This window comes from Dunckerocampus dactyliophorus, chromosome 7 (assembly GCF_027744805.1).
Source record: "Dunckerocampus dactyliophorus isolate RoL2022-P2 chromosome 7, RoL_Ddac_1.1, whole genome shotgun sequence".
Lineage (NCBI taxonomy): Eukaryota > Metazoa > Chordata > Actinopteri > Syngnathiformes > Syngnathidae > Dunckerocampus > Dunckerocampus dactyliophorus.
Genome location: NC_072825.1, coordinates 11,852,831 through 11,867,866, shown reverse-complemented (window position 1 = coordinate 11,867,866; position 15,036 = coordinate 11,852,831). Strand labels below are relative to the sequence as shown.

The 15,036-nt window shown below is 40.9% G+C and overlaps 1 protein-coding gene across 44 annotated transcripts in view; it reads left to right on the top strand.

Moving 5' to 3' along the window:
* rims2a (regulating synaptic membrane exocytosis 2a) overlaps window positions 1–14,777 on the top strand; it is a 151,143-nt gene extending 136,366 nt beyond the window's left edge. For 25 of the 44 annotated variants that reach the window (XM_054782238.1, XM_054782236.1, XM_054782230.1 and 22 more), the window contains 5 exons: window positions 10,360–10,501; window positions 11,415–11,527; window positions 11,599–11,700; window positions 11,786–11,925; window positions 12,267–14,776. In XM_054782238.1, coding sequence (XP_054638213.1) covers window positions 10,360–10,501; window positions 11,415–11,527; window positions 11,599–11,700; window positions 11,786–11,925; window positions 12,267–12,470 — 701 coding nt within the window. In that variant the 3' untranslated portion in view covers window positions 12,471–14,776. Of the gene's footprint in view, window positions 1–497; window positions 8,244–10,359; window positions 10,502–11,414; window positions 11,528–11,598; window positions 11,701–11,785; window positions 11,926–12,266 lie in introns of those variants that run through there. The other 19 variants (XM_054782243.1, XM_054782249.1, XM_054782265.1 and 16 more) reach the window with 5 other exon arrangements.
* Window positions 14,778–15,036: the final 259 nt, after the last annotated feature.

Below are 15,036 nucleotides of genomic sequence, written 5' to 3'. Positions count from 1 at the left end.
TCACAGCATTTTTCTCATGTCTTTGTGTCATGGAGCTTAAAACGTTCATAATTGATCATACAGTGTTTGAATCTCAACTCTAACCTGCTAATCCAAGTCAGCCGTTTTACCCTTTAGTGCTTATTATTCACAAGTTATGAAAGCAGTAATAATCAAAAGCAGATTGTCGAGGCCAGTGAGTATTCAGGCTTTGCAGCTTAATGATGTGGGTAATATAATAATAAATTAGGCCAAAAAATGTGGACTCCAAACAATTTGCTGTAATTATAATCAGCAAAAACCTGTTTTGGACCTACACACATTTTTCACAATGACTGTTTAGTTTGTAGTAAAAAGATGAACTATGAGCAGAGGTAATTTATCTTCTGTGTTTAGCTGGACTCTTATCTCAACAGCTCCTCACCCGCCTGTGGCTGCTAATTAATTTCCCAGAGGTCCGGAACAGACATGCTGCTTTCAGGATGATGCATGAAAGGAATACAGTAGCACAGGTACAATCAAAACTGAAGGAAAGCAGTGTACCCTGCTGCTGCCTTCTTACCCCTCCTTGTGCTTTCTCCTCCTCCCTGACGTTTATCTTGCCATCTTTATATGCCTCTCCCGAATTTCATATTCATATACTGTACATGAGAATTTGGTGGTTAATTCAACATGCATGTGAGCAATACATCCTGAAAGGTGGACACAATATTTGTCCACTGTAGAGGATGTGTAGAAAAATAGGTTTTCAGGTTGGTGCAAAAATAATGGCATGATATCATTTAAGAATGTTGTGACCAGCGTTGTTCAAGTCTTTTAAGCATCATCAGTTGAGAGCTATACAAGTGACACACATATTGCTGCTTTGTCCTTCTTTAATCAAAGAAAAGTCACATTGGACCTGGCATTGGTTCCACACCCGACCGTGATAAGTGAATTTCCACGAAGTTCGCTTTTGTTTGCTTTTGCCACCGAACTTTCGAACTCTCTTCCGCCTGCGCTACAGTCTATCACAGAGCTGCCAGTTTTCAAAAATCTTTTAAAAAGCCATTTATTCAGACTGGCATTTGACACTCAATAGTATTTTAGATGTGATTCTGTACATGTGCATCTATTTTTTGTATGAGGTGTTCTTGTTATATTTTATTCAATCTTTCGCTGTTCTTATTTGTTTATTTGTTTGCTTGTTTTTATTCTTGTGATGCATCTTAATAAATTTTTTATAAATGGAATATTTTTAATAGTTAAAGCATAGACAACTTGTTTCTGACCTTCTAAATATGTTTTTTTAACATTATTAGAGCCCTCTAGAGATGAACTAACACCCCGATAGTCACCTTTCCACTCATATAACCCTATATAGTAGACATTATAAGAGTAAATGCACCATTTAAGACATAAATAAAACTCATGCTTGTGTGTGTTGCTATAAATGTGTTCCCTAGGGGAGCAGAGTGAGTGGCAGACAGGAAGTGACGTCAGCGGTTCAGAGCAGCCCGTGGTTTTATGAGGGATTTTATTCAGGATTGCTGTGCCTGTTGTGGGATAATTCAAACCTGCAGTAAAAGCCTGTTGTTCCGGCAATCAAGTCTGGTGCTTGTGTGTCTCACCATACATTCCAGTAACATTACTGACACCTCGTCATTCGTGTAGAACACTACGGCAAAGTCTTTGAATGCCTTATATTTGTATTGTTTTCATTTAGCCACTTTTATTCTGGAAAATGCTTAATTTAGGCAACAGACATTAGCTTAAATATGTTTTGACTAATGATGGTCCGTATCCAACCACAAAACAGCATGATGACTGTATTTTTGAAAAAACGTGACAAAGTTAAGCCGCAAAATTCGAACCGTAAATTGGCGAGGGACGACTGTAGAACAATAAAAAATTACATGTATTTAAAAAAATAAGAGGCCCCTCAATTTTGGCCCTGGCCACTCTTGTTGACAGGGCAGCACGGTGGAATAGTGGTTAACTATGAAGGATGCAGGTGGAAGCAAAAACAGTCATCTTAACAGCCAACAATTAGATGGGTGCTAATAGTATGTTTACTCTATCGTCAGTCAGTATTTCCATGAGCTGATTCTCCATAAAAACCTTCAGTCATTGCTGAGTCATGGTGAGAAATGGGGTACACCCTTGACTGATCACCTGTCATCACAGGACCGGCGCATAGAGATAGACAATACTCACATGCACACCTATAATTGTGTTAATTGTGTTAATACACTTAACATGCAGGAATCTGAGATACCGAGAGAGAACCCACGTAAGCACAGGGGGAACATGCAACTCCCCAGCCTACCACTCATTCTTTAATAGTTTGCATTGAGTAATTAACAGAAATCTGGCGTGCACGAGGCGAGAATATGACCACTAGGCAAATGTGCTTCTGACTAAATGTTGACTTCCAACTTTATATTTTTAGATTTTTGCAACCAAAATAAAAAAACTTCCTCTTCTCACCTTCTCCAAAAACATCCAACCTGCTATGAGCTGTCATGAGGAAGCTTGGCAATGATGTGAGTGTGATGCACCCTCTTCTTTTCAGTATGGGAACCTTTCATATTGGTGCCTTGGGTGATTTTGTCGTTTTTATATGCAATGAAATACAAGAACACACCAGGTGGATGTCAGGACCTAATAATACGGCAGGGTTCTCCCAGGACATGTCCTGTTCTCACATCCTGTCCTGGCCGCCGAGGCTTTTAGAAAGTGATGAAAATGTCCTGGTTTTCAATGTTTTTCATTGGGCGGCATTATGGCACTCGTTAGGGCAGCTTTTTGAATCTGTGTTGCCGGAAAGCCAAAGAAAAAGCAAATCCTTAATCGTCTGACGCGTCCTGACTTGAAGTCTTGCATAATTGGGGTCATCGGCACTCCAAACGTAACAAGCATTTGGCCTCAGGTGCCAGTGTTTTCTGTTTTGTGTCGGTTTTTGAACATTCTTCCTTTGTGGAATTTGTGTCTTTGGTTACAGATAGTATTTTCTGCTATAACAATTTTCTATCCATACAGAGGAGGCATATTTTAAATATATTAAAATTATCAGGCATCTTTGAGTAAACTTCAGGTATCATTTGAGTAGAGTGTCCTGGTTTTCGGTCATCAAAATATGGTCATCCTATAATAAGCCATCATTTTTTTTATCTACAACATGAGAAAAACGTTTCTCAGCAGCAATGAGATTGATCGAAACAATCTCACACAATATCGCACCTTATGATGTCAATGATTATTGAATTATTCATTTTGGGAGACGCATCACACTGTGTCTGGCTATGTGTACGTCTGGAAGTGGAAGAATGTGTGCGTCTGACTGCTAGCATTCCATGAAGTTGTGTTTAAAGTGTCCAGGGCCCGTGTTGCTTTCTGACGCTCTGCCTGGCGCCTGGCCTCATTAATCAAGACGTTCTTCACGCGACACTTCTGGGATATTACGCTCTTTTCCTGTTGTGGGAGAACTGGCAAAATTCTTCAGATTCCAGTCCTCTGAGGTGGCTGTGCTTGTGACTGTCCTTTGTGTTTGGACGGAGACCACATACTGTATGTGTCACCATGCTTTAATGGTAAACTGTATTAGTCATGCTGGTGTGATGCATATTCATGGCCTACAGCGGAATGTCTCCGAAACAAGCATTAAAAAGCTTAAACCAACTTTATTTGTATCTGTTCCAAAGAAAAATATGCCCTTTCATCACACTTCAATTGACCCTCTCCCTAAATACGGTGGCAAATTAACCTCCATAACACTGAAAGCTTGTTAGTAGTAAGACGCAGTTGTAAGTTCTCAGGTGGTAAACATGCATCCACGTGCAGGGTGTATTTGCAGCACTTCTAATTAACCCTCCCTGAGACACATGTCACGTTTGATGCGTGTATGACTGAGAAAATATTGCAAAGCCTCTTTCCTCTGTTGTCCATGTAGGTGTGTGGTTCAGAATACATTTCAGGGGTGCAAAAGTTGAACCAAGCATCACGTGCTGAGTGTGTTGTTTGAGGAAGCGGCACTGACTGTTGCCACGTGTCCTTTGACGCACTTGGCGGGGGAGACTGAGACAGACGGGAAAGTAATTGCTGTATCTTTCTTGCTTGACTAGGATCATTACTTTGTTCGCAGTATATTGCCCCCTGATTTTTTGACTGCCTAATATCACTGGGCTAATTAGATTTAATTCTAATCGAATATATTATACAAAGACATCTTATTCCTATCATCTTTGCTGTTCCTGTGTGGTGTGGGCGACACATGGCAGACAAGAACTGATTCACTCAAAGAAACTCAGTAAAAGTACACATGTGGGATATGAAGCCACTGACAAGAAGCTGGCGGGCGATAAACAGTCGTCCCTCGCCGCTCCGCGGATCGCATTTCACAGCTTCACTATTTTTCAAAATAAATAAATTAATAAATTCTTCCGGTTTTGTGGTGTTAGTGAAAAAATATGCATGTTTAAGAAAACTTTACATATCAAGCTAAATTAAGCATTTTCAAGCATAAAAATGTCTAAATGACTGGTCACTAGGTGGCAGCAATGTTACATTGATGAGACAATAGCCACAGCAGGAAGTATGCTGTCCAGGAAAAACAACAAGGAACTCTCCCAATGCTAACTTGTGACGCTTTGTTTGAAACAGCAGTTTGAAACTGTGTTTGTTACATCTCATATGTCTTATTGTTTGTTATTATGTCTACTATATTGGGTAATGTGAGTGTAAAGGTGAGCATAGGGGTGTTAGTTCATGTCTAGAGGGCTCCAATAGTGTTAAAAACAGTATTTAGAAGGTTGTAAACATGTTCTCTGCGATCGAACTAGAAAAATATTCCATTTATAAATAAGGAATCCTACCTGGCGGAAATTCGCTTATCACATTCAGGCCTGGAACCAATTAATCGCAATAAACAAGCTATTCCTGTATACTAAGATCAGTTACAACGATGGTTTACACAGTGTTTCCCACCGGAATGCAATCTATTTGTGGCAGGGGCTCGATTGTCTAATTAGCTTAATTGGCCAAGACACATGTAATTTTTATAGATGCTGTGGGAGACAAAAAAATATAAAAAGCAAAAGAAATGCGTTTACAAATACAACATTTCTTCTGTTATTTGTGTCACAAGCAAGACAGAGCTGCCAGTGAGTGCTTTTAGATGGGGTGAGGGGGCGATGTGTGCTTTAATGTTAGCCTCTAAAAGTGTCCAGTCAGACCAGAAAATTTGCTATACTTGTCCCTCCTGCTACGACTTCTTATTCTCTGGCAGACCAGGTGCATAAGAGGCGTGTTAAAAAAATGGGGTTACGATGCCATCTGCTGTACTGTGTTGGAACGACAAGCTATATTTACACACAGTCCCATTATAATGTGTTTATTAGCGAGAGCAAACACGTAGCACCAAATCTACAGCTGCAGTATTTGTGGATGTCCAAATGTATCTGTGGCGGGCCACCAAAAATAAATGACTGCATGACAAACACTGGTTTGCAGATGCAGTGGTTAGCATGCACCCCTGTTGGCATGTTTTTGGGTTAACGTCGAAAAGTTACGTCAAAATTTTAACAGCCAAATATTGATCACATATGAGGAAAATGTAAGATTTTCATCCCAAAAGTTTTTCTCCTTTCAGCACAAATGGAATAGTAATAATAATATATAAGAAATGTCAAACCGCTGTTTTTTCTGGGGGAAAAGTCAGTGGGGAACATGGACGTCTGTTCAAAACTCCATCCAGAGGACTGTCAGACTGACTGTTTCCAGCCGCCGGAGACGCTGACAAAAACAACCCAAGTACGTGGTGCTGTTCTTATAGCAGGCTGTCTAAATCTAGTCGGATAGGAAAAAGGAACGCTATAAGAGAGTACCCATTAAAATGACCCAAATGTTACTTTGTGTTTTGTCCAGCTTCCCCCAGATGCACGTTTAGAGTTGTTGTTGGCTGTGCTGACCCAGAAGAAATCTGCAAATCAATTCCATGCATTAAGTGGCTCACTCATGGAAATACTGTAGGTACTGCATCTTAGCGAGGAGGAGGAGGAGGAAGAACTAGCTATACAGTACAGTGGTACAGTCGTCCCTCGCCACATTGCAGTTTGAATTTCGGTGCTTCACTGTCACTTTCAGAAATACTTTAATTAATAGATTATGCTTATCATGTTTGTGTGCAGCTTATTATTAGTAAAAAAATATGGGCAGGTTTTACGTATTTTTTGGCTTAAACTGAGCATTTTCAAGCATGAAAACGGCAAAATGAACTAAAATGCAAATAAAAGGCATTCAGAAGATGCATTCAAAGACGTGACGCTATGTAGTATTCTACCCTGGTCACTATGGTATCAGTAATGTTACTGAAATGTTCGGTGAGGCACACAAGCACCAGACTTGATCGCCGAATCAGCCATGCTTATTGCGGGTTTGAATGATATCACAACAGGCACGATAATGATATCATAATAATCATAGTAATAATTAGTGTCATAATAACAATCGTTGCGGTCGGAATCCACTCACAACTCAACTCTGAACCCCCGACATCTGCCACACGTCCGGAAGACATTTATTGCAACACACACAAGTCTTATTTATGTCTTAAATGTACGTACAAAAATCATAAACAAGGAACCTTATTTAGCGGAAATGTACTTATCACGGTTGTGTCTGGACAATATGAATTAACGGCAATAAACGAGATTACTGTACCTCATTTTTTGTGATGAATTTGTTCCCAAAGGTCAGATAAAAAACCGAAACGTACGAAAACCCAGGCAGTTTTTCCCATATCATGTAAATCTAATTAATCCGTTCCAGACACCGAAAAATATTAACAAAAAATGTATTTTATGGAGAATAATTATAGTTTTACATGCACAAAGCAACAGAAGATAATTATAAAGGATGAATGGATTCAAATTTTTGTTGATGTGGACTTCCCGTACACTTTCTTTTGCGCCATGACTGGTTATTTAACAGTTCCACTAAATAAAAGATGCACTGACAGTGAGTCAGCAACAAGTAGGATGCTTTGTTTGGGCGATTCCGCAAAACGATACAGTACAGGGAAAACGGACTAATTGTTCTGCAATACTGTACAAAAACAGTTCAGCGAAAAGCAAATCATACAAAAAACAAAGTTTGACTGTATATATTTGTTGGACCACATGTCCAGAGCCAAAACGAGTGGGCTTTTTTTGACATTCATTTGCGTGAAACGGGTTTTTTGCTCATCTAGTAGAGTAATTGAGTAATACCTTGAAGGTAGAAATATGCAGTGTATGTCCATGTCCATGGAATCAATTAAAACAGGTTGACCTCAGATGCCTTCAATGCAAAAGCGGATTAAAAAGGGTTAATTTTTGGATTTGTTTCACGTGAAATCACACCGTTTGATGTTTTTGTAGGCACGTGCTCTGTTATTGTTGAAGGCAGACTGAACTCGAAGTTATTGATGGATGGTAAATGTCGTTTTTTTAGGTTGCGCATGCAAATGTGATCATCTTCTGGAGTTCTCATTTTGTGCAAACAGAATTCCTCACCGGTCAACACAGCTGTGTTATGATAGTAATGGCAACGAGAACAATAAAGGAGCTGAATCTGGCACGTTAACGTGTGGTTGAAGAAGGAACAAGGCTGCTGGCAGGCAGGATGATGGCTTGTTTTCACTGGCCTCTGTGGATAGCATTGGGGGGGAGGAGGGATGGAAAAAAAAATTCTAGTGATGAATATGAATGAAAATAGCAGTGATTAATAGCACAATGAAGCACCAGGGTGGAAAGGAACAAGTAAATGGAGGTAAATGAATTGGTGCGACTGGACTGGTGGGGGCATATCTCTAGGTAGAGCTTGTTCACCCATACAGTCTGTTGAGGTTCGTTTAAGAAGCCGGGCCCTCTGATTGGTGGAGTGTGATGCTGCCCTCTCCCCTCCCCCCAGAAGAAAGAGGGGCTGCAGGGAGCATCAGGCACACAGCAGCACTGAGGCAGCCACTGAGGAAACATCGACAGCTCACACGAGATTCAGTCAAGACAGACGAGCTCACAAGACAGTTGTCTCCTCCTTGCTTGAGCAGTCTAGATATTATTTCAGCCGTCGATCAATCGATCCACCGCATCGAGGGCGGCTGCCAGTCACCATGGGCAGGCAGGGGCACGATACCTCTGCTGGGATGCGTATACAGCGCTCCCAGAGCAAGATGAGCTTATCTGCATCTTTTGAAGCCCTGGCTGTCTACTTCCCCTGTATGAACTCCTTCGATGAAGATGATGGAGGTAAGAAGAGACTCAGGGATGCTCTGCTTTAGGAGAAGCTAGTGAGGTATAGTGGCCGTGCAAAGGTTTGCACATGCCTTCTCATTCAATAGCTTTAGCAAGTGTGTCCAAACTTTTTACTGGTACATTTGCTGATATGAATTCAACCTTGGATGTGCCAACATTCTGTACATCAGCTTGACCGTCAATATGGAGAGAAAAACTCAGCTAATGGAAACCAAAGATTTAGTATTTGGAATGTGAGTGATTGCCTGGGATTTATTGTGCAGTCGTGGTTCTACCAGAACAAATTAGATTTACACTTGTGCACCCGAGAGTTTTATCATGTACAAAAACCAGTTGACAGTATTTATTTACTTTTGTAACGCAGGAGAAAGTCCAGAAGATGTCTGGTGGGCTACATTGTGGGCATTTTCAGTCATGCATTTCAATTTAAACTTGCTGCTCATACAAATGACTTTCTGTTTTAATTAAGACACGTTCCTCTCTGCAATGCTGATTGGTGGTTCGTGTCCATTTTAAGCAAACTTGCCACGCAGTGAGTCATGCAGCATTGAACTTGTTTTCCTGCCAAAAAAAGAAAAACATTTGCCGTCTAAAAGCTCACACTTCTGTTGCGCTGGTTCACATTCGAGGAAAACTGGTGTTGGACAGCTACAACTTGTTGACACGTCACCAGCGTTATATTTTATATGCGTCTTAGTCAGTGTTGTGCAGCTTACTTTCAAAATGAAAAATGCATTTTATGATATTACAATGCTGAGTTTTTATTGAGTTGCTTTGGAAAACAACAGGTGTCTTGTTAGAGGCCATCTTTGTATTTCAGTTTGATATTGAACTTAAATACACAGAAAGCCTTTAACAAGTCAACAATTCCATAACAACATATTCTAAAATAAAAGGTGTGTTTTGGCCAAATAAGCATTACATTTCTATTAAGCATCAGGCCAAATAAACAAAAAAACTAAACAAAACTATGACTCATATCCATTTGTCAGGTGTGACGTGTTGTACGTCTCAGGTGGTCACCTCCCAACTTGATGGCTGTGAGTTCGATTGGCGTTGAATCGATCGTAACTGGACTGCTGAAATTGTCAGTTCATGCTCAAAGACTAGATGGGACAAAGTGCGATACAAGTGAACGCCCATTTACCATGCACACCCCGAGTTACACCACCACCAATTAATGGTTTATTGATTCATTGATGATAGTAAAAATCAATAGCTACTGTAATTGCTTTACCTACGGGCCACCTTGTTCCCAAACTTGATTCCCTCTGCCTGCCCCAATGCAAAGGTTCCTCCAATCTGAGTTTTTCAGTGTAATATTGCTTATGTTCATTGACAACATCCAGCAGCGGAGCTCAATGAGTTGTTGTGCGCCACACACGTCAGACACGGCCTGCGTCACCGTTGCTTCTATTGTAAGATGCGGTGAGCAGAAAGAGGCGATGAAATCACTCGGATGTCAAGGCTAAACATGTCGTGTGTGAGGTACACACACAGTAGCTTCTCCACGGCTCCTGCTCTATTGAGAGACTTACAGAGGAATGAGTGGGAAGGAAATAGAGCCATAAATGAGGCGGTCTGATATTTTTGATTTAACTTGCAAAGACAGACGGTGTACTTCTCACAATGTGGATCAGATTTTAAATGGCGCCATAATTAAGTTGCAAACATTTTTGCTTGTTGGCAAAGCTGAAGTAGAACATTCCGATGAGGCATGCGTTGTGTCTTTTAGCGGGTCATTTACATGTGCTTTAGTTTAGGTACATCTGCCACAGGGGCAGCCATGTGGCCTGCATGCAGGCTGGGAGGTCTGAGCAGATGAGTGGTTACAGGCTGATGAAGGCAGTCAGCTGCCATGTTGGGTTAGCTTGAGAAACAGACATTGGATGTTTGAAGGTGGAGAAGATCCCAGGTTGCTTGATGTGACTTAAAGCCGCAAAACTTTCTGGATGATTTATCTGTCAAAGTGAAATAAATGTTGTCTGCTGCTGTAGTGGGGGTGCATTGTTTAGCTGGATGCATCGCTGCAGTATTCAGTGCCAAACATGCAGTAAATTGACACTCTGTCTGACTGCTCCCTTTTCTCGCACTGTCTGTGTACGTGCAGAAGCGGGAGGCAAGAAGTTGCGCAGCACCATCCAGAGGAGCACAGAGACGGGACTGGCAGTGGAAATGAGGAGCAGGATGACTCGACAGGCCAGCCGAGAGTCCACAGATGGGAGCATGAACAGCTACAGCTCCGAGGGAAAGTAAGCAGACAAGGACCAGCCTTGAAATTAGACTGGCAGGCACCGTCCAACACAACAAATTGGAGTGGATCCCCGCACATGCGTGATTCAGCGTTCACGGAACCTCAAATTTGCTGACTTGTGGTCAATTTTTATTTATTTCTTTTGCCGAAAATAGGCCGTTTTTTCCACAGAGAAAACATCTCATTCACTTAATTTACTCTTTAATTCATAAATACGTGACAAGTAAAATGTACAGCGTTCATGTTCCACTGTTAGAAAGCTATCATCAAGTGTTGAGATTTCACACTTTGTTTGGTTTGAACACATCATAGCCGCTGCGAGACGCCAAAGTTTGTTTGGCACTCGCTTCGACAGTCATGCATTAGCGGCGAGCTCTTCTACACAGTATGCGTGAAATGCGTTGAGTAAGTGCGTGAGGCACATTCAGGGCTTAAACCTGGATTGTGTCACAGGTGAACGACGGTGATGGTAATGGTTTCATTTATTTGAACATGCATACACGTTACATTGGAATGCATAACAATGCCAATTGAAGAGAGAAGCGGGAGGGTTCTGAAGCTGAATCTAAAGTAATAATTACAACAATCACTTTTACTGCAAACGTTGATGTGAAATTGCAGGCAAATGTCAGGGTGGGTGGGGGTGGGTGGGACACTTTTATGGCCGTCTCAATTACTGATGGTCCCGGATCATAACCTCCTCAAATAGTGGGTGTTTCCTGTGATTGATGGTGACCAGTACAGGGCGTACCCCACCTCGGGATAGGCTCCAGCTTACCTGCGATCCTAATGAGAACAAGCAGTACAGAAAAATGTATTGATGAAATGTATTGATGCATCATCCTGGTATTTACCTCAATACTGTACATAGAGACATAGATGGTAACAGGTTTGTCTTTTCTCTGTTCTAGTCTCATCTTCCCTGGTGTGAGGCTGTCCTCCGATGCCCAGTTTAGTGACTTTCTGGATGGGCTTGGGCCTGCCCAGCTTGTTGGACGACAGACACTGGCTACTCCACCAATGGGTAAGAAGAATACTTGGAAGCTTTGTCCTATAGCTGGAGCAAGAAATGATGATACCGTGCTTGTTATTTAGGCGACATCCAAATCGGTATGGTGGAGAAGAAAGGAGCACTGGAGGTGGAGGTCATCAGAGCTCGCGGCCTCGTAGGAAAACCAGGTTCCAAGGCACTGCCAGGTAATTATGGCCGTGTTGCTAAATGTTGATACACAAATAATGATAAGAAAGCAGAAGTGATAAACGTTCTCCGCTTTCTTCCCAGCACCATATGTCAAGGTCTACCTGTTGGAGAACGGCGTCTGCATAGCCAAAAAGAAAACTAAAGTAGCAAGAAAAACCTTGGATCCTCTCTACCAGCAGCAACTGCCGTTCGAGGAGAAACCCGGAGGCAAAGTTTTACAGGTGAGAAAAAACATTCAAATTTTTGCAGGGGTGTCCAAAGTGCTGCCTGGGGGCATTTTTTTAGGCCACAGCTTGTTTTTTTATTGGCCATCGGCGTATTGTAAAAACAGAATTAATTCATTGATTTGTTTTTTCAACTATAACACAACGCTAGCGTGGATGTTTTTATTGAGATAGCACATATTGCCCTACGTTGGATTGGTTTTAGCATCTTTAATGCACCAAATGCATGAAAGTGGCCCTCACGTCCTTCAGTTTTTTTGGACACCCCCTGATTTACTGTATATACTCACCCCTTGTCCGTTTGACTCACTTCTTTTCCACGGCTTTTTGTCTTTCAGGTGATTGTCTGGGGCGACTACGGACGCATGGACCATAAATCTTTCATGGGAGCCGTTCAGATACTGTTAGATGAGTTGGACCTGTCCAACATGGTGATTGGCTGGTTCAAGCTCTTTCCTCCCTCCTCACTGGTGGACCCCACTCTAGCCCCCCTGACAAGAAGAGCTTCCCAGTCCTCACTGGACAGTTTCTCGAGGTCATAGCAGCGTGCGGACTGATAGCGTTGTTGTAGCAGCCAATGTTGCGATGAAAGGTCACGCCCCCGGTTACACTGCATGCTTGATGTTGTGTCTTCTGAGCCTGTTTCTAGGGGAGCAAATGTGAGCCTGTGTTTTGAGCAAAAAACGTTGCACACACGGTGCACGTGGTGAAGCGCACCGCAAGCGCTTGGCGGCCGGGATTGCCGGGAGTTGTTGTTGTTGTTCTTGGGACGAAACTGGAATGAACTCCTTAGCACGAGGAATCTGTCATCTCCAGGTTGTCATCCAATTCGAAGCCATGGGGTTCAGCACTGGGAACCACTAAACGAGTTCTACAGAAGCCCTTTTCGAATGAAAAATAGATGTTTGGCTTTGATTTCATTTTTTTTCATTGTTTTTGTTTCTTTTTTCCCGGGTGACGGCGGTTTTCATCAGATGCTTGGTCACGCCACGCCAGCAGGCCTAGGAGTTTTTGCAGCCCATTACTTTGGTTGAGGTGCGTCCCAGCTTGAATCCACACTCCACTCTAAATCCAAAAAGAAAAAAAATAGCCTGCAGACTCTCGGTTTATTCGCTGGAAACTCAGCAGACAAAATGAATCAGAGGCAACGCTGCAGTGGCTACAAATCAGTGAGTCATCAAAACCCAATGAAAATATGTGCAATCTAGCGTCTTTGTTTCTTTCTTTCGTTCTCTTTTGATATATTGTATGACAATTATCTGAGAAAAATATATTTTCCTTTTTTTAGTTCATTTGCATGGACAAACCGATTTAGCTGAGTAAAAGAAAAAAAAAAAGAAAGAAAATTATTTTCTTGAGGCTGTAACTTGCAAAAAAAAAAAGATGAAGAAAAATAAACAAAACCGATCAGCCATTTTCAACAATTTCTATTATTTTTAAAGATAAAGTTCACTCGTGCATGGTTTTCAGGGGGAGTGAATGCAACATTGCGACTGAGATAGAAGTCATCACTTATCAGTCTTTAGGACATTCATGAGTCAGCAAATGCGGGGAAATTTTGGAGTATTTAACTGATAACGTTTGTGTGACAAAGAAGTGATAATGAAATTAAATGTAAATGATTTATTTCATGGTAAAAGGCTCAAGCCTTATAAAGATAAACATGATGTGCAAATTGTACATGTTTCTCTTTTTCTTCCTTGTCCCAGGGTACTTCACATTGTACTGTTCATTACTACCATTGTCCAGTCCCCTGATAGTGTCCACATTTTAGGACTGCTTATTTCACGGTTCAATATGGTTTTGGTATGCATTTTAGTTTGGATTTGATTTCTTTAACAAGCATGTTGAAAAGGATTCTCTGCAACATGGCTTGGGCACACCTTAAAGTAACTAGCATGTTTGATAAAGAGGATATTTGGAAATTTTTGCAATTTCTTGTACAGTGCATGTCAACTTCATTCATTTTCCTCCCTCACGTTCAATTGAACTCAACTAAATTGCTTTTCCGTCTTCCAATGACCAATTATTGACGTTTTAACAAAACATTCCACTCGTATTTTCTTTGAGGATATGAGGAGAAAAGTGACAAGGAAAATATTTTCTATTAATGGGGGTCAACAAGTTGTGATTACAAGTGTATTTCATTTCATTATTGTTGACAAACATGCAAAAACGTTGTGTATTGGTGCAGCAAAAGGTCTACAAGTAATCAAGAGGCAGCAAACCTGCAAAAAGAACACGTGTTGCTGGGGTTCCAAACAAGCACTCTTTATGAAATGAGCTCATCACAAGTTCAACTAACATGGGTTATTGCCACAGAAAATGTTCTTGTTTAAATGAAAATGACATTGATTTACTATATTTTTGTTAGTTTTATTTAAAAGCCAACACCTGATTATTTTTTATTTTCTATTTTTGGTAATTATGACTACTTCTCATGTCTGGGAAGTATAAGAATCTTATGGTTGCAGTATGTCTGAATGAAAATGAACTGGGGCATTATTCCTTTTCCACATGGAGATAATGAATTTCATGTCCAAGGAGACTCTGTCACTGCAGTATATATTTTACATTTTGATTTCCATTGTACATACCTTTAGATGTCAGAATTTGAATAAACAAGATTCCGTGATGACACTCTTCTGGAGCAGGAAAAATGCCTCACATGATGAAAAAGACATTTATCAATTTATCCTTTTGAATGCCTTTTCATTTTCTCTTTTTTGGTGCAATGTGTTAATGCCAAGGCTATGTCTTGGTGAAGTATGGTTGAGTACAGAGATTTATGTAAGTTATTTTTCAAATTAAAAATTAAAAAATGATATTACACTAATGCGGACTGTTGTGTTCTTTCGGATTCAAATGTATGCACATTGTAATGTAAATATGATGTGAGAACATCGACTCTAATTTCCTTTCGGCTAAGTATCAAGATGATGAGTCTTTAAACGGCTGTGTAATCATTTTAGTGCATTATTACGTTCTTGATTACTGTAGTACAGTAAGTTTAGCTGAGCCAAACATTAGCTCACACATTAGGAATCTGCTTTTTGTTGGCCCTTTAAGGCCACCGTGGTTGTCAAAGTGTGCTGTAGATCAGTGGTC